The 23920-nt window shown below is 40.6% G+C and overlaps 1 protein-coding gene across 2 annotated transcripts in view; it reads right to left on the reverse strand.

The window, feature by feature from the left end:
• Window positions 1-305: 305 nt before the first annotated feature.
• si:ch211-26b3.4 (connector enhancer of kinase suppressor of ras 2) overlaps window positions 306-23920 on the reverse strand; it is a 576848-nt gene continuing 553233 nt past the window's right edge. Inside the window, exons 20-23 of one of the 2 annotated variants that reach the window (XM_043704404.1) lie at window positions 23695-23795; window positions 20849-21362; window positions 9359-9558; window positions 306-2027 (exon numbers count right to left, since the gene is read on the reverse strand). In XM_043704404.1, the coding sequence (XP_043560339.1) occupies window positions 1812-2027; window positions 9359-9558; window positions 20849-21362; window positions 23695-23795 (1031 nt within the window). In that variant the 3' untranslated portion in view covers window positions 306-1811. The remainder of the gene's footprint in view (window positions 2028-9358; window positions 9559-20848; window positions 21363-23694; window positions 23796-23920) is intronic. The other variant, XM_043704405.1, reaches the window with a different exon arrangement.

Below are 23920 nucleotides of genomic sequence, written 5' to 3' on the forward strand. Positions count from 1 at the left end.
TGCTATAAATTCTGTGTCTTATGGTCTTGCTCCACAGCTACTTAACTTTTAGCAGACAGTACAGCCCATATAAAAGATTCCCAGATTGTTTATGGGGTTTATTGAGAATAACTTACATTTATGTCAATTAATTTTACAATGACTGAAAGAACTTTAATGGACTTGCACTGTGGTAAAATGTACAAGAAACTCTGTTTATAATAAGCTGGCTCATTTGGGAGTTTTATTACCCATCACCCAAGGCAAACAAAAATGAATACCATCACTTTCAAATGAAGATTAAATTAGTCAAAGGAGATACTGTATCACAGCAAGTTTAATTTAATGAAGTCAAAAGTTTTACAACTCAGGCTTACAACTTGTTCAAAAAAGACTACCTTTTAATCATGAGGATTAATTGCTTCCAATGATGCACAGAACACATGTTAATAGTTAACCATAACATTGCAAAAAAAAGTTAATTTTTTCTTTTTATTGTTGCAGTGCAACTCACAACTCATTCACATATGTGCAACGTACCATGAGGTATACACACAGTGGAGAAACATACAATGGAATCCTACATATGCCAAAAAACCTCCAAGTCATAGAAAGTAAAAACAGGGTGAGTTAAATGCTGTCGGTAACTGATACATGTTGTCCATTGATTTCAAATCAAAAACGTACTAAATTTACATTCTCAAATTTGCATGGCTCAAAAGACTCAAGGAAGTCTTTAAACACTGATAAGGAAGTCAGTTGACATCAAGTGACCCAAATGAGTATTATCACAGTTTCAGTACACTCCTTCCCCTCAGCCTACAGTTAATGGTGCAGGTAAAGTGCAAGCAATAAAGACAATAAATGACAACAGAATAATGTATTCAGATAAATCTTACTACTGTGTTTTTTTTAAAGGTACAGTGTGGTCTAACAAGTCTTCTGTCTACTTGCATATACTTAGAATAGTTACCCTGGGTGCCAGAAGCTAGTTCTGTCAGCTTACTACACAGTTAATAACAATACAAAACTTGAACATGACATTGCAGTGAATCACTTTGATGGTGTCAATAGTTCATCCACCAGGCCTCTGGGCCTCAGGTACATCAGTTTGGAGTCAATGTATTTCTTTTAACAAGCAGTCGTATAAAAAATCGTGAGCAGGGATTCATATATAAATATTAATACTTGTATATTTTTAATCATTTTCATATACAGCTTTTAGCTATAATTTTAATAAAAGCTGGTTGTTTTCAAAGGGACATCAAAAATTACTCTTGTTCATTCAGTGTTACACTAGCAAAACTTTACATACTTTACATACATTCAGCAATTTGTATGTTCAATGCTTACGTAAAAATGAATGTTCACCTAAAACTGTGAGTAGATTAAGACATTCCCCTCTGGTTCACCAGAGATTGTTATCAACTGCTTGTCACCAGCATTATTCATCTTGATGGGGTGAATTAAGTCGTCAATATAAAATTGTTGGAACATATAAGTGCTGTTAACTAAAAGCTTAGCTTTTTTTTCAATACAACACATATGGTATGTGTGTAATTATAATATCTATAAATACTTCTACCTGTCCTTTCAATGCATGTTTGAAAGCACATTGTGTTGGTCAATGGAAATAAAAACAAAAGTTTGGAAGAATACAGATGTGATCTCATGCAAATATTAGGCATCCTGTGACACTATTCGGTTATCCAATTTATGTACAAGAATACTGCTGAATATATTATGTACAAATATACAACGTAGATGCTAAAGATATGATAGCATGGGGACGCTGCTGTCTGCCAGGCAGTGTGCTGCAGGTACAAATTGGTTTACACATGAGTTTCGATGAATGAGTGTGTGTGTGTCAACAGTGGTGCTGGTAATACCAGTTCAGATGCACCATTCTGTGGCTTCATAACTGCACTGTACCCACAAATGTCCAAGAAAAACTCATGATTCAGCCGCTTCCACTCTCTAAATCTTTTGGATGTTAAGTAGGGATCTTCGAGAATTTGGTTGATAGTCATTAGGTCTCCTTCTTTCGCCTGAGGGAAGTAAATAGATTGAAGTGAGAAGTGCAAAAAAGCTCAACATTCTGATCATTTCAGAAGACTCAGATCATTGAACAACATGCTCTGACAATGCCATGCTTCCAGATATTTTGTTATTACTATATGGATAGAAACATAGGAACAGGAGTAGTCAATTCAAATTGATCATGGCTTGTTTGAATCTCAACTCAATTTAACTGCCTCAGGTCTGTCACCCTTATTATCCTTAAGACCCTTACTTAAATAAAACCTAATGTCATAGTCACAACATTTCCAGCAACTTGGAGAAAGTGAGGACTGCAGATGCTGGAGAGTCAGAGTCGAAAAGTGTGGCACTGGAAAAGCACTGCTGGTCAGGCAGCACCCGAGGAGCAGGAGAGTTGGTGTTTCGGGTATAAGCCCTTCACCATGAACAACATTATGATGGTATTATGAAGGGCTGATGCCTGAGAGCTCGACTCTCCTGCTCCTCCGATACTGCCTGATCTGCTGTGCTTTTCCAGTGCCACACTTTTTGACTCACAACATTTTCAACTGATCTGAGCATAAAGTCTATTACTGAAGGTTCTCTCTTACATTCTCTCCCTCCTCCACCACAGTGCCATGCTTGTGTCTTGTTTACTTTGCACTTAGTAAAAAGGACCAATTCTCTTTCCTCCACATCTTGATTTACAGCCTTTAAATTTTTTTCCCATTATTAACAACCTTTTTTCTTTTTCACTGGGCCTTGATCCCATCTGCTCTCTTGCTCATTCTTTGTCTCCCGCTAAAGTCTAATGAAAAGCTGTTTTCCAACACCTTTCAGTTCTAAAGAGTCATACCAGATTCAAAGTGTGAACTTTGTTTCTCTCTCCATGGATGTTGTCAGAGCTGCTGAGTTTTCCCAGCATTCTCTGTGTTTGTTTCTTGACATGCCCTGCACACCTTTGACAGCTTTACAGTTGCAAATGCTTTACTCACTTCTAGGTACAATCTTCTCTACTGTTAATAGACCTATCATCTCCCCTGTTCCCCTTTCCTCATGGTGCTTGGCCCCCAATGCCCCTCACCCAAAACTACCCTTCTCAGAAAAGGTACCTGTTCTGGTGTTGCAGCACTGTAAGCATAGGGCTACTTTAGCTCAAGAAAGGAATACCCTGACAGATTGAGTTTGTAAAGTTCAGGCACACATTCTCAGTTCCAGGCTATAGGGGATGCCAAAACCCCACTTCAGTGGAGGCAGCCAGTGAACTGAGTGGTTAACTACCTCTGGAAACCAGGCGTATGAGAACCGTTCCTGACTCACTTCGTACACCATGCAAATAGGAAATACCTTTTTCAGGGCAGGACATATGATTTCAAATCACTTCCACCATAGGGTTTCCATCATGTTAAAAATACAGGCCTTGAGGTTTGTTGGGACTTGTTGTGTCTAACATTGTTATAGCTGACATTTCCAACAGTTTAAGGGTACTTTGCTGACTGTAATACTCTTTGGGACGTCTATGTTGTTTCTCTGAGTCACCATTCAGTGAGACTCTGCCTGGCAGCTTTACTGGGAAAGTTGGATGTAGGTTCTCTGAAAAACTCAGTCTTTCTGGATCATTTCACGATAGGAATTGTAAAAACAGTGCGCATCAAGTGAAGAGTTTTTAGCCAGTGCTTTTAGTCAGAGATATGGTGTGGAAATGCTGTTTTCCAGGTGAACTATTTCAATGATTCTGACCTTGACAACAATGTTTTACCAACAGTGTCTGCCTATCCACTCCAAGAAAATGGAGAGAAACAGTCAAACAGTATACAAATATTGGTCCTCCCCTGTCACATGTAGACCACAGCTCCCCTCCCATTATAACTCTTTGCAAATTGCATCCTGACACCATCTGACATCAAGGAAAGGAGTTATCCCTGTGTGGCAAACAGCATAGGTTTTGTGCATTTTACTTAATGCAGCTTTGGGATAGCTAGAGTTAAAATGAAAGCCATAATTCCTGACCAAATCTTAGAATCGAGGTTTGGGAGAAATTACCACTTGTTTGCTTTGTCAATTAGTCAAGATTTGGAGATGCCGGTGTTGGACTGGGGTGTACAAAGTTAAAAATCACACAACACCAGGTTATAGCCAATTAAAACTGTTGGACCATAACCCGGTGTTGTGTGATTTTTAACTCAATTAGTCAAGGTATCAACCCTTTATCTGTCTTTCACTTCAGATCAATTTGGTCAAAATAGGAACAAAGTCTGAGCAAAAAAACAATCCTGCAGTGTAGTGGATTCCATTCTGTCTCCGATCTTCACTGGTTGACAGTTCTGTGCTGAAGGGTTTTTGACCTGAAACACATATTGAGGATTTTCCCCAAAATCTTCAGCTCTCTCTGAACTGCATTAGTTGGTGGGTCACATCAACCACATATATATTTGTAAATAGATTTATAAAAGATTATTTCATGCAAAAGTTCGGACAGTTATCAGGTTGTGTGAGAAATATGTTCTGGAAATCGTATTTTGAACCTTTGTGCATTGTTCTAATTGAATTGGTTGAAATCTTGTTCTCTAAGTGTCTTATTGATATTGTACATTACTGAGAAATAAACCTGAACTTTCCCTCATCCCACGAAAGAATTTTTGAAAAATCCAAACAGTTATAGCTGTATTCTGGCATGGGTTGAACCAGTAACCTTTAGTGAGTGATAACGGAGTACATTAATCTAAAGGATATCTGATCCTGAGCCTGCCCCACGCAGTACAGTATTATTTATTTTCAGCATGTATCAACAGGAACAGACACTCAGTTTGATAGTTTTTTTTTCCTCTGCCTTTTTTATGTGTGCTATTATGTTGTTGTCTGAGATTAAACGAAGAGAATATAAAGCTTTAGGTTCTGATTATTTGAAGTGGATGCACTTATTGATTAACATGTTAGGCCATTAACAAAGATTGCTTCCATTCAGAATTGATAAATGACTATTTTGGTTTAATTAAATCATGACAGGTATTTTCTCTGCTGCCTCCATTAGGATCCATGGAATTTGTTACTTCAGCAAGCTTACTGTTTGAAGACTATGACCCAATTCTTGGTGAAGGTAGTTGAATTCTGATTGGTTCAAACTCTACATGATTGATAACTTACAGCTTAGGAGGAGGAGAAAGTGAGGAAGAAGGGGTTGGAAGGGAGGGAAAGAAAGGGGATAAGATTAATCTGTATTAGTAGAAAGCATTGAAAACTCAAGTCCCCTCTTTGGCCAGATTCACTGTGCAATGTTAAGGACAAAATTGAGTCTCTGGTATCTGCCATCATTGCTCCATGTAGAAAGAGATTAACAAGTTATGGGAAAGGTTATTGCTGTTTAGAGTGTAGCTGGATAGTAGTTACGTGCTGACCTGTTAGCTCTGCAGGACGTTTTGCTTTTGTAAACATTGTTAGTAATAATGTGAAATTTTAGAGAGCCAGTGTGACAGAGTCACAGAGTCATACAGCATGGAAACAGACCCTTCATCCCAACTCGTCCATGCTGACCAAGTTTCCGAAGCTAAAGTAGTCCCATTTGCCTGCATTTGGCCCATTTCCCTCTAAACCCTTCCTATCCATGTACCTGTCCAAATGTCTTCTAAATGTTGCGACTGTATTTGGATCTACAACCACCATGGAATTGGCGCCTTTAACCACTGATGGAACTCTGGAATAATCAGGGTCACATGGGCTGCTGTTTTATTTACCACACTAGCTACTGATGGTCTGTTCATTGCAAATTATAAATGCAAAAGTATCTCAAAGAACCATGTTGATGTGATGAAGAGAACTGCACTTTCATCATTAATTCCTTGCTTGACATAAGGGAAGTGAGTACAAACAACAACTAAGGGCGGAAGTTATTCATTTTGGTTTGGAACACGCTTGAAGACATGGTAGTCCTGTTATAGGCAGTTATTATTGAAAGGTACTTTTCAAACTATTTATTTTAGTTTTGTTCTCCAAATAATCCTAAACCATAAAATGAAGTCGCTTGACAGATTCACTCTGAACCTGTTGTTTCACCAATCTTGAAAAAAATCTCAGCACTTCTGCTCCCAATCATTCCGCAAAATAGGACGTCTAGAGCTTCACAAAGCAGCCTGGAAATGAAGTTCATTGAAAAACTCAAAAACAGGCTTAAACCATATGTTTGTCACATCTCACAGGAACACTTCAAAGCAGTGCACATAGTTAATTAGGTTGAAGTGAATTGTTGGAATGGAATGAATTGAAATGAATTATTGGAATGAGAAAGAAGGCTTGCATCTCTAATGCTCACTTCACAATCTCAGGACATCTGAAAATGACTTAAAGGTATTTTGGAAGTATCAAAATGTCAGAAATGCAGCAGTCAATATTCACACAGGAAGGTCTCAAAAACAGCAATAATAATCTGATAAAACTTGGCTTTTCAGTGATACTGGTTGTAGGGTGCATATTGAGTACGACAGTGTGGAGAACTCTTTTTGCCTCTTAAAAATAATGCCACAAGATACTTTGAGTTCACCTGAAGGCAGATACGACCTAGGTTCTGAGTGGTGATCCCTCAGAACAAACACCAATGCACAGCAAAACCCTACATATAGCAATGAAATGAATAGCCAGTTCATCCAATGATGCTGAGGGATGTATGTTGGCCAGGATGACAGGATATCACCCTATTCTGCTTTGACTGGTGATATGGGTTCTTTTCTATGCAAGGAACTGAAGAAAAACAACTTGTGCATAATGGGACTGAGTCATACACAACAGATGGTACTAAGACTTTGTCAGCTACCAGGAATGTCAGTGTAACTCACACAGGGATAACAGCAGTAATTGTCAATTTAGAAATTAGGAAAATCTTTTGATTGAAAACCTGCCTTTAGCTTCTGCAGTATATCCTGAAACAAATTGTTTTCGAAATCCAATTACTGTTGCTACGTAAGGAAATGCCAGAGCCAGTTTATTTGAGGCAGAGGCTCCCTTTTTAGACTAAGTGAGCTCTTTGAATGGTGCCATGGGTTTGATTATGTCCACTTGACATGACAACTAAGGCCTTGGTTTAATCTTTCTTCAGGGGGAGGAAAAAAAGCTCTCCTTCAGTTCTACAGTTCAGTGCCAGCCTAAATTATATGTTGAAGATTCTGGACTGAGACTTGAAATCTCTCATTCAGAATTTACACTGTTCTCAACTGAGCCAAACTGACCCTTTCATACAATACCTCAGATTATATACATACTGAATTCCTTTTGAATTCCCTATTTATTCCCCACATGTCAGTGCTTTTCCAGAAGTTTAAAAGCATGCTAACTGTGAACAGATTTTTTAGTAAACAGAGCCTCAGTATTCAAATAACTATAAAGCTCATTGATTCTCCTTCTGAGATAATCTTATAATTTAGTGGAGAAATTGTTATGCTTAAATAACATCATCTCTGGCATCCTGGAATGTCTTCATCTTCTTCTGTTTTCATTTCTGTTTAACTGTTATGGTGCAGATAGACACTGGGCGACTCTGTTGGACAAAGCAGTTGCCTCATTCAATCCATTTAATGTATCACATCAGAACTGAGACACAGCATTGAGAGAAGAGATGAGATAACCTGTAAATCTCATGGCTAAAATGTCTCCCACTGCTCAGTTCCAAGATGCCTATAATCAGCTGCATTTTGGGTGAGGGGTTTGCTGCAAAGTTGCAGTTTTCAGTCGAAGGTATACTGACAGCATTGCTGCACAATCCCATCCTTGCAGCAACCTTCACTGCTGGCACAGGATGCAAAACTAATATTCACTTGTTCCTTCTGCAATGCTGATCTTCTCAGGTGCCTCAGTTTGGTAAGTGTGGTGTCCATTGAGAAATGGAGGAGCTGACCACTGCTGGGATCAGCATTGCAATTGACTGAACCATTGAGTGAGGGTCCCCATTACAAGCAAGATGACCGAAGTTACCGTCATTTACTTTTGCGGCATTTCGTGCTCTGGGTGTTGGGGAGGAATGGAAAACTAGAACTGTGGCAATTTTGAGTCTTCATAATTATAAATGAGTCACAAATAATATGTTGTAAGCATGAAGGAATTCTCAGCTTCCTCATGGTTAGCGAAACCTGCCACATGATGATTCATATGATAAAGTACAGTCGAGCCACACTATCGATTTCTGATGCTAATCCATAAGATCGTAAGAAATAAGAGCATGACCTGGCCATTGGGCCCCTCAAACCTCCTAGACCATTCAAGGAGATTGTAACTGATCAGACATTCCTCACATGCGTGCCTCAGACAAGTGATGAGAAACCAGGCATCCAGCCACAGGAAATGGACAGACTGGCAAATAGATGGGAAGTCCTTGGTGAGTCCTCTCTGGTTCGCCACTTCTGGGCAGAGACCTACAACTTTTGCACATCAATTACACTTCAGTAGTTGAAGAGGCCAATAAAATTGGCGATATGTTATTCTTCTAGTCTTGATATGGAACTTTTTTTGGGGAAGCAGGTAAAGGAGGAAGTTGGATGTGGCCATGTGAAAGATAACAAACTAATGGATTCAAAATATTTAATTACCTCTGTCAGTATCAGTAAAACCACGGCTACTATGGTCATTAGACATTCCAACATTGGCATTTCAGTGGAAGTGCTATCCCAATATTTTAAACAGATTAATGCTTCCACTAAAATGGCCCGGTGTTGCTTAGGTGAGTTAAGCAATCATCGGAACAGGACAAGCCATTTAGCCTTGGAGCTGTCATTCAGTAACACTCTGATTGATGTGCACCCCATCTGCATTGTCCTGCCTCTGCTTCCATATCCCTGGACACAGTAACTGAGGTAAGCCTGTCAAAATTAGTACAAAAATCTCTAATTGACACATGATCCACATCCTTTCATGGGCAGCATTACTAGGGGGAAGCAGGCTGGGAGGTTAAAATAAACCATATTTCCAGATAATCCTTTGTGTTGACATTGCTTCCTGACTTCATTCTTGAGTTGCTTAGCTCTCAACATGCCTTTCCTCTTGATGACTCCACCAGATGAATCAATGTGTCTGTGCTGCTGACTTCTTAACACTTTATGCATCTCAATCCTCAACCTTCTATGCTCTGGGGAGCACAAGCCATGTATCTGAAACCCCTCCTCATAATGCACCCTTATAAACCCTGGATACCATTCTGTGAACCTGTGTTGCATCATCTGAAGGCTCCCCATGTTGAGAGGATGTTTATGCACTTTACTCTCTCAACTCAATTAAAACTAAGCGTTACAGCTGGTCAGAAAGGTCAAATGTGTATTCCACAAATCGGCATCTTGTTCCTCAAGGTTCAGATTTAGAAGAAGTTAGTGATGCTGCTTCTCACCTTTAGTGTACTCTTCAGCATCCTAATGTGGTGCAATTTTTCATTGACAACTGGATCATTACATCTCTTTATAAAAGACCTTCTGAATTCTTGTTTGGTGGAAGGGCGTTGCTCTCCGAGTGCAGACAGACTGGCCTGCTCCAGGGACCTGTACAGCTCCTGCAACCCGTCGGTAGATCTTCTGTCTTCTGCTGTACTTTCTGGAAGGGAATATTGCAGGCGTTTGAATCTTGTCACAGCCACTGACTAAACTGGACTTTAAACACACACTTCTACATCCAGCCTGTATTTTGTATGAACACTTGTGACTGACATAGGAGTAGATTTGTTATAGGGGTTTCTACAAAGTAAGGCTTTTTGGAAGTGGCAAGGAACCTAATTATTTTATAAGTTAGCCTAAAATGATTCTGCAGCAAGTGCGCTGGTATAAAACAAAATGCAGAGCTCCTTGAGACTGTATCCATGAATGATACTCCCTTAAGGGAAAAGAATTGAATCCAATCAATATTCACTCATTTATATACACATTTCAGTGCCTGTAGGAATAGGGTTTTGCTTTGTATTTTTAATGTAATTTTAATCCAATAATACTTCTTTTAATATTCCTTTCATCACTACCCTGTTACCTGCTGAATTTGTTTGTCTCTTCTTGTTCTTATATAGATACTTTAACTTGGTTACCTAATCTATATGGAAATTTTATGAATTTTTTGATGTTACATTACACAACAATTCAGCCTTGGGCTGTGGATATGTTTTTTTTTGAGTGGGATACCATTATTATTTTAGGCTGGATTTCATATAACTAGAATAACACCAAAATGGGAACCTAACATTTGCAGAGCAGTCCATGAAAAACTACAAAATATTATGTGAAAATGTATCATAAAATTATAAATAGATGGAATTAAAAATTAATACTTGACATATTATTGGGCCAATAACATAAAAGGTTTGTAAATGCTTGCTAAATCAATGCTTTACTGAAAAATATCTTTTGGAGATTAGACTCAATATTGAAAGGTTTACAAAAAGCAGAATAAATTTATATTTGCCAACAGATGTCATGTTTACAGAGAGGCATGGCTAACAACCATCTATTAAAACAAAAGTCACTCTTTTGAACTGCTAAGTGCTCCATACATAATGAAATCTGTGCATGCAACTACACTTAAATAAATAATCAGGTTTTCTCCGGGCAAAGACTGCATGGGAGATTTGTTAACTGGAATCAGATCAGTTCTTACTTATTATCACAGCTACATGTCAATCAGTCTCAAATTAAGCAATTAAATGCTAAAATGCAATTCTTCCAACGGAAACTGTGGTGCACTTACAATCTTTAAATGAAAAAGGCATCCAATCTATAAATCTATTATGGGTATTCTAGTTGAATCTTAGATGAATCTATTCCCTGCATTTTAAACTGCATGTTTTGACTTACAAACCATTTGGCACATTTTACATTATCTACAATAGTAGTAGTTGCAGAGACATGTGCAACATTCCAATTCAAATATATGTGTTACAAGAAAACAAATCAGATATGGTGAATCAGCCGTACCTTTTAAGATTACTATATAAATAAAACAGGAAACAAAACCCATTTAACATTTAATTTAACCATGAATCGCTCACTGCTCCCTCTTACCTCACAAATTCTCCATTCTTGTGCTGTTTCCACTGTTTTCAGACATAAACAATGTAATCTTACAAGATTACATTATTTACGTCATGTGACTGTGGCCTTGCTGATTGGCCTGAAACAGGGAACAGGGGATTTTTAAAGTAGGAGGGGCAACACTCACTTTTTTACTGACCAACAGTTGCAGGTTATTAATGACTGATAAAATAAACTGCCGTATTCGTAAATCATCATTATTTACATGCACTGTTTCACTTCCTTTAAACAAAATAAATTTGGTGATATCTGCCCGAAGGAATTACTGTTCTGGTGCTAGTCAAGCAAATGAAAGCCTCATTCACTGACACAGAAATACTGTTGATTAGAAATTAAACACTAGGCTGCTCCCGTGGTTTAAAAATTTAGAATGATTGCTTCATTTGAGATCCCAAGTTAAAGAAATTGACCAGATTGAGCTGGGGGAGGTTGGTAGGTGGACGTCGAGAGTGTGGTGCTGGAAAAGTACAGCAGGTCAGGCAGCATCCGAGGAGCAGGAGAATTGACATTTTGGGCAGAAGATCTTCATCAGGAATATGCCCAAAACGTCAATTCTCCTGCTCCTCGGACACTGCCTGACCTGCTGTGCTTTTCCAGAGCCACACTCTCGACTCTGATCTCCAGCATCTGCAGTTCTCACTTTCAACTAGGGGAAGGAGGATGGTGTCGAAGAGAAAGAATGATGAACTTTAGATGTAATATGGTGACAATGATATGAATGGAAAGGCATGATTTACTGGCAGAATGCGCATAATGATCAGTGCTGTTGTCTCACAGAAACAAAAGGAGGTAACTCGCACAAACTTGAATGGCCCTCTCTTGGTGGGAATGTGGATTGAATATAAAGCACACAGCATCTGATTCTCACTCCTCCTATTTTATCTGAACCATTGGAAGATCAACTGGATGAACCAATCTCCACATCCAATTAAATTACCGTCTTGGCGAGGATCCATCTCAAAAAACTGGCCTCAGTGCATCATTGAGCCTTGCTTTTCACAAGAGATTAGTTTTTGCAGATTGCCCCCCATGATTCAATTGAAACAATGAAAGAGCATTCTGGTGCATCTGACTGAATTCTGTACTTGGGAGCTGTTCTATTTTTGCTTCTCACTGTCTGGGCTTCTATGGTCAGAACTGATTGAGGTGGAACCCTTCGCCAGTACAATTCAACGACTGCATTTAACTCTCTGTCGGAAAGTTGAGACTTAAGTGACCATAATTATCCTCTTGCTGAGCCATAGTTCTTTCTATTGCCAATGGGAGACAATGCTGTAGTGAGGTCACAGTGCAACATATAGGGGGCGTCACTTTTACCTATTCTGCCAGGTGACTTACACAGTTGGATTATCTATCTGATTTTTCACTGATTTTGTTGCTTGGTTGTCCGAAGAGTGTAAATGGAGTTTTTAAACATGGAAACTGAAAATGCTGGAGATATTCAGCAAGTTATGGCAGAGAAAGAACAGAGTTATCAATGACACTTCATCAGAACGGGGAAAAAGTTAGAGCTGGTGCAGGTATTGAGCAAGAGGTCAGTGGGATAAGGACAGAAGGAGGGTCAATGATAGGGCAGAAGACAGGGGGCATTGCATAGATGAAAAAGTCACCCTCTAGGATCAAAGGAGTTAAAGAGACGGGGCAAGAAAAGCAACCAAGGATGTACTTAGGGCAGATGTCCCACTGACTGAGAGATAAAAAAAGAGGAAAATGGAAAGACACAAAGAAAGTGAATCAAACTGGAAAGGCAGAAATTATGATTTGAAATTTTTGTGCTCACTGTTGAGGCCGGAGGCTGTGAAGTATTCTAATCAAAAGACAACTTTGGAAGAATGCCGTAGGTCAAGGACAGCGATGTCAAAGTCAGAGTAAAGTGAAAAATTAAAATAACAAGCCTCCAGATGCTCAGGGTCATGTTCACAGACTGAACGGAGGTGTCCTGCAGGAGGGTTAACCAATTTGTGTTTTGTCTCCACTCTTTCGAGGAGAGCACACTGTGAACAGTGAATACAGTGAACTAAATTGGAGAGAATTGAAGGTAGCAACTCTGACAGTGCGGAGCTGAGAAGGAAAAAGGCAGCTGTTCTGACCCCTGTGTTTGATTGGAAAGTTGCTGTGGGAAGGGGATGAGTGGGGTAAATTAAAGAGCGGATCAGGATAACAAGGAGCGAATAACCCCTTCAGAATACCGACCACTGAGAGGACGATGCATTTTGTGGGGTGGTGGCATCTCCCTGGAGGCGATTGAAATGGCAGAACACAATCTACTGAGAACAGGCACTGGTGAGGGCCAAGAGAACCCTTTCATTGTGCTCAAAGCAATGACAGTAGAAGTGTGGGGAGTGGGGTGGTTAGGGTCCAGGGCCCTTTCAACCACATTGGTTGGGGTGGAGTCCTTGAGTGCAAAAACACAGAAAACACTTCAGGAATACTAGTGTGAAAACTGGATCATTAGAATAAATGGGGTGGAGGTGCTGGGGTTGGACTGGGATGAACAAAGTTAAAAATCACACAAGACCAGGTTATAATCCAACAGGTTTATTTGGAAGCATTAACTTTCAGAGTGCCGCACCTTTATCACGTAACTAGTGGGGCAGGATCATAAGACACAGAATGCATAGCAAAAGATCACGATATCATGCATTTAAAATGATATATTAAACAAACCTAGATTGCTTTTTAAGTCTTTCATCTTTTAGAATGGGTTGCAGGTTTCGGTTCGTCAATGTGTAAATCCCAGAACTTCTTTTAAGTCACATTCTCGCAATAACTTAAGGCTTTATAAGAAAAGGTGACATCTCAGCTGAGACAATGTATCAAAGGTGTGAGGTTAGAGACTGTCTGTGTCCCAAACTTTAGTCAGACTGGCTCCATTTGAAAAGTAGGAATTTATGAAATGTTATATGGATTAACTGCCTGTAAATTGTGTGCTTTTTAAGGAAAAATAGAATCTGCAAATGCAAATTCCCCCATAGACGTGTGTGTGTGGGCGTGCGCGTGATAGCGTGATGGAAGAGAGAGAGAGAGAGAGTGCATGTAAGTGTGTGCATGAGAGAGTGTGCGTTTATATGTGCGCATGCTTGGTAGAGTGCATCATGAGTTTGACAGAGTCAAAGCCTGTGAAAGGGTGTGCATGGGTGTGAGTGCGGGGGTTGTATGTGTGTGTGTCTGAGCGAGAGCGTGTGTATGAGAGAGTGGGTGTGTGAGTATGTAAGAGTATGTGTGCTTGTGTGTGTGTGTGAGAGAGAGTGTATAGTGTGACATGAACCCAAAGTCCCGGTTGAGGCCATCCCCATGGGTACTGAGCTTGGCTATCAGCCTCTGTTTGGCCACTCTGCATTGTTGCATATCCCGAAGTCCACCTTGGAGGATGGTCACCCGAAGGTCTGAGGCCAAACGTCCCTGACCACTGAAGTGTTCCCCAACTGGGAGGGAACATCCCTGTCTGGCAATTGTTGCACATTGTCCATTCATCCATTGTCATAGCATCCGTTTGGTCTCACCAACATACCATGCCTCAGGGCAATTTTGCCTGCAGTGTGGAAGATAGATAACGTTAGCTGAGTCACATGAGTACCTGCTGTGTACATAGTGGGTGGTGTCCCCATGTGTAACAGTGGTATCCATGTTGGCACATCTTGTTGTGGTTGCCATGACAGGGTTGTACAGTGTTGTGGATGATGTTGTCCTGAAGGCTGGGCGGTTTGCTGCAGACAATGGTCTGTTTAAGATTTAGTGGTTGTTTAAAGGCAAGAAGTGGAAGCGTAGTGAAGTCTTGGTGAGGTGTTCATCCTCATCGATAACATGTTGCAGGCTGCAAAGAACATGGCGTAGTTTCTCCGCTTCAGGACAATATCATCCACAACACCATACAACCCTGTCAAGGCAACCACTGCAAGACGTGTCAGAGTGTCGACATGGGTACCACCATTACATGTGAGGACACCATTTATCATGTACACAGCAGGTAGTCAAGTGACTCGCCCAACATTGTCTATCTCATACGCTGCAGGCAAGGATGCCCCGAGACATGGTACATTGGTGAGACGAAGCAGATGCTACGACAATGGACGAATGGACACTTTGCAACAACTGCCAGACAGGCATGCTCCCTCCCAGTCGGGGAACATTTCAGCGGTCAGGGACATTTGGATCTTCGGGTGACCATCCTCCAAGGTGGACTTCGGGATATGCAACAATGCAGAGTGGTCGAGCAGAGGCTGATAGCCAAGCTCAGTTCCCAAGGCAAAAGCCTCAACCAGGACCTTGGGGTTCATGTCAGACTACAGCTGACCCCACTACACAATACACACACACACTCTCTCATCCACATACTCTCTCTCAGACACACATGCATACACCCCTCACACTCACTCCCATGCACACATCCTCTCACAGGCTTATACTCCACCACAGCCATGCATACACGTATACACACTCTCTCTCATGCACACTTACACTCACACACTCACACACACTCTCTTTCTCTCGCATGCACACACACAGAACACATATATAAGTCTATGGGGTGAATTTGCATTTGCAGAATTGTATTTGCAGACACATTCTATTTTTGGTCAAAAACTACACAATCTGCATGCAGTCAGTGCAGGCAGTCAATCCATATAACATTTTATAAATTCCTACTTTGGAAATTGTCTGACTCAAGATTGGGATACAATAGGCTTTAACCTCACACCTTTAATGCATTGCCTGAGCCGAGCTGTCACTTTTTTTTAATAAAACCTTAAGTTATCTTGAGAATGACTTGAAAGAAGTTCTGGGATTTACATATTAATGAACCGAAGCCTGCAACCCATTCTAAAAGATGAAAGACTTAACAGTAATCTAGGTTAGTACAATATATTGTTTCAGTTGCGTGACACTGTGATCTTTTGCTATAAGTTCTGTGTCTTATGATCCTGCCCCTGATGAAGGAGCAGTGCTCTGAAAGCTGGTGTTTCTAAATAAACCTGTTGAACTATAACCTGATGTTGTGTGGTTTTTTAACCTAGAATAAATGGATCAGAGATAAAATTTCCAAGGTTTATTTAAAATGTGAAATGGAATATTGTATGGATCTGTAGTAGATAGTGACTGCATTGAATTAAATGTAAAGGCTGAACCATGTGTATAAATAAATGTGTACCATCAATTTGTTCCAGACCTAAATCCCATTCAGGCCCAATGGGTCCCTTCCTGTCTTGACCAAAGGCTCTTCATTATTTTCCTTTCCTGGAACAAAGTGAGAGGCAGTACACTAATGATCATCATAGAATCCCTGCAGTGCCGAAAGAGACCACTTGGCCCAAGGAGTACACACTGACCCTCTGAAGAGCATCCCACCTAATCTCTGTAACCCTGCCTTTCCCACGGCTTAACCCACCTAGCCTGCTCATCCCTGGCCACTACGGGCAATTTAGCATGGCCAACCCAATTAACCTGCACATCGTTGGACTGTAGACACAGGGAGAATGTGCAAATTCCATGCAGACAGTTGCCCGAAGGTGGAATCAAACCCAGATCCTTGGAGCTGTGAGGAAGCAGTGCTAACCACTGAGCCACCCTGCCACCCCCTCAAATTCCACAATCTGTGTGGCAGGATTCAAATCTAGGCCCCCAGAGCATTAACAAGGTGTCTTGATTAATAGGCCAGCGAGAATACCACTGGGTCATCACCTCCTTTATAAATGCTCATTCTCTGTGTGGGAAACAAACCTGAGATGTGGTAGTGAAAACACAGCATCCTAACCACCTGACCACCAGGGAAGGTAAATGTGTGCTTGAAACAGATATGCCAGTTTTCATGAACTTACTGCTGGATACATGATTTCTTAGTCAAATTCAGCCTTATTTTTGACCTGACCAGAAGTCTTTGTTGTTGATATTTGATCGGCTAATTCGAAATAGCTTGCTGACTTTCAGTCTGCTGATCAGTATCTTGGTCACAGGCAGAGGGAGCACTCCTACAAAGACTCCAGAATTTTACATAGATACCTTCTACAAAACATCACTCATCACTTTTAAAGGGGTAAGATAAGCTGGCTGGCAGAAAACAGAGGGTATAAATAAAGGAATCTATGTCTGTTGGCAGGATGTGAAGACTGGTCCTTCAGAGGTCTGTGCTGGGGCCTCAATCTTTTACAATTTCAATCAATGACTCAGATGAGGGGAGCAAAGACATGTTGGCTTAATTTGCAGATGAAACAAAGATAGGTAGGAAAGTACATTATGGAGAGCACATAAAAGGATTTGCAAGTGGATATGGAGTGGGCAAAAATCTGGCAGATGGAATACAACTTGGGAAAATATAAGGATGTTCACTTTGACAGGAAGAATAAAAAAAAAAGCAAGTTTTAAATAAATGGGGAATGACTGCAAAATTCCAAGCTCCCGAGAGATCTTGATGTTCTAGTGCACGAGTCACAAAACATCAGTATGCAGGTACAACACATAATCAGAAAGGCGAAAGGGCTGCTCTCCTTTAGTATGTGAGGAATTGAATATTACAGTCAGGGTGTTTCACTTATGGATGCTTTGGAGAGGGTGCAGAGGAGGTTCACCAGGATATTGCCTGGTATGGAGGGTGCTAACTATGAAGAAAGGTTGAGTAGATTAGGATTATTTTCATTAGATAGGCTGAGGTTGAGGAGGCCTTGATTGAGGTCTACAAAATCATGAGAGGTATCAATAGGGCGGATAGCAAGAAGCTTTTTCCCAGAGTGGGTGACTCAATTACTAAGGGTCACGAGTTCAAGGTGAGAGGGAAAAAGTTTAAGGGAGATATGTGTGGAAAATTCTTTACACAGAGGGCGGTGGGTACCTGGAACGCATTGCCAGCGGAGGTAGTAGAGGCAGGCGCGATAGCATTATTTAAGATATATCTAGACAAATACATGAATGGGCAGGGAGCAGATCCTTAGAAAACAGGTGACAGGTTTAGATAGAGGATCTGGATCAGCGCAGGCTTGGAGGGCTGAAAGGCCTGTTCCTGTGCTGTAATGTTCTTTGTTCTTTGTATACTGGGTATTATTAAGACTACATCTCAAATACTGTGTACAGTTTTGGCATCCCTATTTAAGAAAGGATGTATTTGCATTGGAGGCAATTCTGAGGAAGTTTACTACATTGATACATGCAATAAGTGTATTATGAGGATTGGCTGCATAGGCTGGGTTTGTCTCCATTGGAGTTTAGAAGACTGTGAGGTGACTTGATTAAAGTGTGTAAGAACTGGATGCTTAATTGTGGGCCAGTCCAGAACTATGAGGAACTATTTTAAAATTACGGTTCACTCTTTAAGGACAGAGACGAGGAGAATTTTATTCTGTCAGAGTATTATAGGACTTTGAAACTCTCTGCCTCTTAAGGCAGTGAAAATAGGGCTCATTGAGTATTTTTAAGACAGCTGTAGCTAGATTCTTGTTTGGTAGGGAAGTCAAAGGTCGTCAAGGATAAATGGGAATTCCAAAAAAAAACCAATCAACCACATCCATACTGAATGTCAGATTAGACTCAAAGGGCGAAATGGTCCATTTCTGCTCTTATTTTTGATGTTTGCATCCCAAGGGAACAATGGCTAAACACTATGAGTTTGATGGCCACTGGCTAGCTAAGATAGACATATGATAAATACTGGCAGGTAAAGATACTCTGTCCCATTTAGCCTGTCTCGCATAAGTGCACATATATTCCCCATTGTAAAATAGAGGAGGTTGTGTAGTTCAGTAGGCAGTGCCCTGTTTCAGCGCCAGGATTTCTGGGTTCAAGACCTGCGGGACGTTTTAGTCACAGAAGGAACATTTGAAGTGTACTCCTTCTAATACTCCCTCACTGTTCCCCAAATGAGAAAGCGAAGTCCCTGTAGAGATACAAAACAAACCTGTAAAACATAAACTTTTCAATGATTGGTCTTATTGTTCACTTATAATATCTTGAAACAATTACATATAACAAATGACCAATTCTGATGAGAGGTATCAAGTGAGCAGTACGACTGTGCTCTTTGTTAGTGCCATGAGTTGACAATTTGCCTTTCACCATGATTCCTCATACAGGGCCACATCCCAAAGTGGCTTTTGCTCCCTTGATCTGGGCCTAATGGAAATGAATTAACTTTTAGCCTAATTTTCAAATTCCTGCATGACCTTTCCACTCCAATGACAATGCCTCTTGCTCTTTTTCCCTTCTTCAACAGGATGGTGCCTCACATTGCCCTTGTTGTTCAGTCTCACGCCCCTCTCTGTGTTTAAAAATAAAACAGAAGCATTTTTCTACCTTTCCTTCCCAAATCTCAACTTTATTTTTAAACTTGCCCTGATTGCTCAGTATCTATTCTTTAATATTCTTAAAGTGAAGCACTTTGAGGTGTGTCCCTGCATGAGGAATAATGGTGAAACTCAAATGGCAATTCTTGGCACTAGCAGAGCAGGACAGTTGTACTGCTCGCTTGGTATCTCTCATCAGACTTGGTTATTTGTTAGATGAACTTGTTTCAAGATATTGTAAGTGAACAATAAGACCAATCATTGAAAAAAAATTATGTTTTACAGATTTGTTTTGTATCTTCACAGGGACTTTGCCTTCTCCTTCAGAAGGACCACAACTAAAATATTCCTTTCGAGACCAACAAGTAGGTCCTGATACCAGAGATTCTGGCTCTGAAACACTGCATTACCTATTGATCCACACAACTTCCTCTATTTTACAATGGCAAGTATACGTGCACTTACGCGAGACCGCTTGAATGAGACAGAGTATCTTTACCTGCCAGTTATTTATCGTATGTCTGTCTTAATTTGTCATTCACTATCATAACTTGAAGGTGCTAAGAGTTACTCCACAATAGATAAACATACTTTTAATCTGTGAATGTGTTAAACTTGGACAAGTAAGTTACGTTTTTGTCCTATAAGAAGGCACCTGTTTCAGCTGTAGTGGAAGGACAGATTGTCTTTTATCACACATTTAGGAATTATTTAAAGGTTTATTATAAAGCAAGAAAAAGCAGTAATATAGTTTCTGTGTAGAGTTTCAGGTAGAGCTTTAATAAGACTCATGCCATTTAAAAACCAATTGACAAACTATACCCACTTATGTTTGTAAATAAAAAGTAACTCATAATTTTTATACAAAATGCCTTGATTTTTATGAGTTTGTCTATTACCTTACGAGATACTGAGAGAAAATGGCTTGTCTGTATAAACCAGACACTCAGTATTGAAGACAAAATGGGCTTCACAATGTGAAGGGAATTTAACAGTTCCTCCTGATTTGGTGATTGCCTTTTTTTTAGTTTTTCTTAACGTGGCTCAGTGGTGATCCCCTTCTGAGGCACAAGATTCTTGGGTACAAGGAGCTGAGTTTGACTTTCATATTGTAATCTAGTTGACACTTCACTCCTATACAGAGGAGGGCGCCCCAGTTCTGTCATTTGGGTAAGACATGAATTCAAGGCCGTATGCCTGATCAGATTGCTATTGGAACAAGATCAAAGAGCAAGATTATTCAGTGTTTTGTCCATCATTTCTCTCTCAACCAAAGGCACCAAAACTGCTTAACTGATCACTCTTCCCATCTGTTGTTTCTGGGACCTGACAATGTGTCTGTGCAACAACAAGGACATCACTGCAAAAGCAAGTCATTGCCTGCCCTGTCTTATGGGAGCATCTTGAGAATGTGCAAGGTGATATAAGAAGAGCAAGTTTCTTCTTCAATGAAATGAATTCCAGTCACATACAATATTCTCTAATCACTTAATCACTCTATCCAGACATAATAGGCTCTATTAAAAATATTGGCACACCAACCTTGTTTATTTCCACCATTTTGCTTGATACATTGGATCTCATCATCTTCGGACCTCTCCTCAGCGAGTCCAGGAGGGAGCGTGTGTCCTTTCATTCTTGCTTCCCTATTCCTCGGGAGACTCTGACTGCGTTGTTTACATCCTCTACTGTGAGACCCAGGTCCCCGCTCACACTCCACCAATGGAAAAGGCCCATCACGGTCATGGTTGTGGCGTCTCTGCACAGGTAACGTTGCCTGCCGTCTCCTCTCGGGTGACATTAGTCCTGTTCTGCCGGCGAGATAATCCGTTTCCAGCGGGACAGTCTGCAGGAAGTGCAACCCTGAGCTGGTTAGCGGGGTTTCAATCAGATCCTGCCATGACCGCCTCTCTCTGTAGGAAGATCTACAGCCAGACGAATGGGTACTTCCTGATGCATCGTGCCGTGAGTCCTCAGCAGATGAATGTGAATATGTTGACTCACTTGAGAAATGTCGTCCGTGCTTAGGTTCTGGGTAGGGACTCGAAGAGTTAACCTATAGAAAAAAGTCAGAGGCAACACCTCTGTAGTTACTGACAATTATCAGCAATGGCCTTATGTATTTTTATAATGATAAGATTGAAAACTGATATTTGCAATTTTAATAAATAGACAACTAACATTTGTAACTCTGCAACATCGTCCAGCCCTGCCTCCCTCAGATTTCTGCTCTCTTCCACCTCTGTGAGATTCTTCATATCTCATTAACAACTCTTGGGGCCCTCAGCATTGAAATTCCATTTCGAAGCCTCTCCACCTTTCTAACTATCTCTCCTCTGTGATAATGTAAGCATCAGAACTTTAATAACTGTTCACAAATTGAAAGAAGCAGCAATACCTCTGTCTGGAATAGCTGTGAGGGGACAAGGACAAATTTATACAGGAATTGAAAGCAATTAGTCATGTCCGGGAGAAGAAGAAGTTTAAGTTAGATGAAAAAAGCTTTCTTTAAAAATTATTTATCGTCTTTCATAGAATGAGGGTGTCATTGGCCAGGCCAGCATTTATTGCCCATCCCTAATTGCCCAGAGAGCAGTGGAGAGTCAACCACATTGCTGTGGGTCTGGAGTCATATGTAGGCCAGACCAGGTAAAGGTGGAAGTTTCCTTCTCTAAAGGACATTAGTGCACCAGATGGGGTTTTCTGATAATTGACAATAGATTCATTGTCATCATTAAACTCCTAATTCTGGATTTTTATTGAATTCAGATTCCATCACCTGCCATGGCGAGGATTCAAACCCAGGTCCCCAGAACATTACCTGGGTCTCTGGATTAATAGTCTCTGGAATAATACTCCAGTGATAACACCACTGGGTTATCATCTCCCCTAACTCCCTCCCTTGATAACTGGCTGCCTTATGCAACAGGGACAACTGATTGCCCTGCAGAAAGATTTAGGAATTGATTGCAGGACCGTTGTGTCTTCAAATAAACAGTCAATGCCAAATGTAACAAGGAACAGGAACCTCTGAGCCCAAGACAAGTTGTAGACTTGCATTATTTTGGATGAAAGAATCTAAAGGGTTCAATAACGTCACACCACAAACTTGAAGGATGGAAGATTGTATAAAAATTCAATTCCAGGATTCCTTGAGGGGACAGAACTCCGGAAAAGAACACTACACAAGAACAGAACCCTGGACATGTTGAGAGACGACACTGTTGGCCCGAATTGTAGCTAAATTCCACCAATAATCGGGTAACAGCCAAGTTGAGTTGTGAGACTTAACCTACTATCTTGAGGGGTTCTATTTTGGTTGCTATATACAATAAAGTTTAAATAATTACTTGATTGTGAGAATTCTTAATATTGAGCCAAATTAAAGATAGCTTGTGGTAATTTACTCACAACACCTCCTTTAAGAATTTTGCTAAAATCTATCTCTTTTTGGCCAGTGCTTTGGTCATCTGTTCTAACATGTGACTCAATTACACATATTGTTTGCTGAACTACACTTAAAAGTTCCTTAAGATGGCTTACCATGTTATTTGAGGCACTACGTACATAAATTGCAATTTTTGCGTAGGAATCAAAGCAAAACATAGCACAGACGGAGGCCATTTGGCCCATATCACCTGTGTTGATTCTTTGAAAGAGCTATCTAATTGGTCAAACTCCCTTACTCCTCTCACAGTGCCCTGTATATTCCCATTTCAAGTACTTATCCAAATTCCACTTAAAGGTTACAGTTGAATGTATTACTATTATCCTTTTAGGCAGTCCATCCCAGATCATAGTTCGCTTTGATTAGATTAGGTTCACTACAGTGTGGAAACAGGCCCTTCGGCCCAACAAGACCCTCCGAACAGCAACCGCACCCAGACCCATTCCCCTACATTCACCCCTGCACCTAACACTATGGGCAATTTAGCATGGCCAATTCACCTAACTTGCATATCTTTGGACTGTGGGAGGAAACCGGAGCACCCGGAGGAAACCCACAGACAGTTGCCCGAGGTGGGAATTGAACCCGGATCCCTGGCGCTGTGAGGCAGCAGTGCTAACCACTGAGCCACCGTGCCGCTTTGTAAAATAAATTTCTTTTCATTTCTTTTTGCCAACTATGTTAGAGAAAGCCCTCTGTCTGCTATCTGAGGGGAAGCTTCCATTCATTTAAAAATAGGTGGTTAATGCTGTATTTCTCAAGTGACTCGAACATGGTTCAGGCAGTGGAACACTCATCTCTAAGTGCATTCAACACCCACTCCAAGACTTCAGCCCCGAATCTAGCCTAACAACCCAGTAACGTGCTGATGAACATCGCTGGAGCTATTTGTCTACAAAAACTACCAACATAACTAGCAAGGCTGCATTAAGATACTTACTGATGGTGCCCGGGGGTATGTGTCACACACTGCTGAATGGCCCTCTGCTTTTACTGTTAAAGCATCATTAGCATCCTCTTGGTCACTTTCACTCCAGTAGTCTGAAGAAAAACAAAAAGACCTCATTGTAAAACACTGCTGACTTAAAATCTTTTCGAACAGCCCTATTGGAGCTGATAATGAGAGTCCTAGAGGCATGCAGCACGGAAACAGGCCCTTCAGCCTA

The sequence above is a fragment of the Chiloscyllium plagiosum genome, chromosome 15, assembly GCF_004010195.1.
Source record: "Chiloscyllium plagiosum isolate BGI_BamShark_2017 chromosome 15, ASM401019v2, whole genome shotgun sequence".
NCBI classification, from domain to species: domain Eukaryota; kingdom Metazoa; phylum Chordata; class Chondrichthyes; order Orectolobiformes; family Hemiscylliidae; genus Chiloscyllium; species Chiloscyllium plagiosum.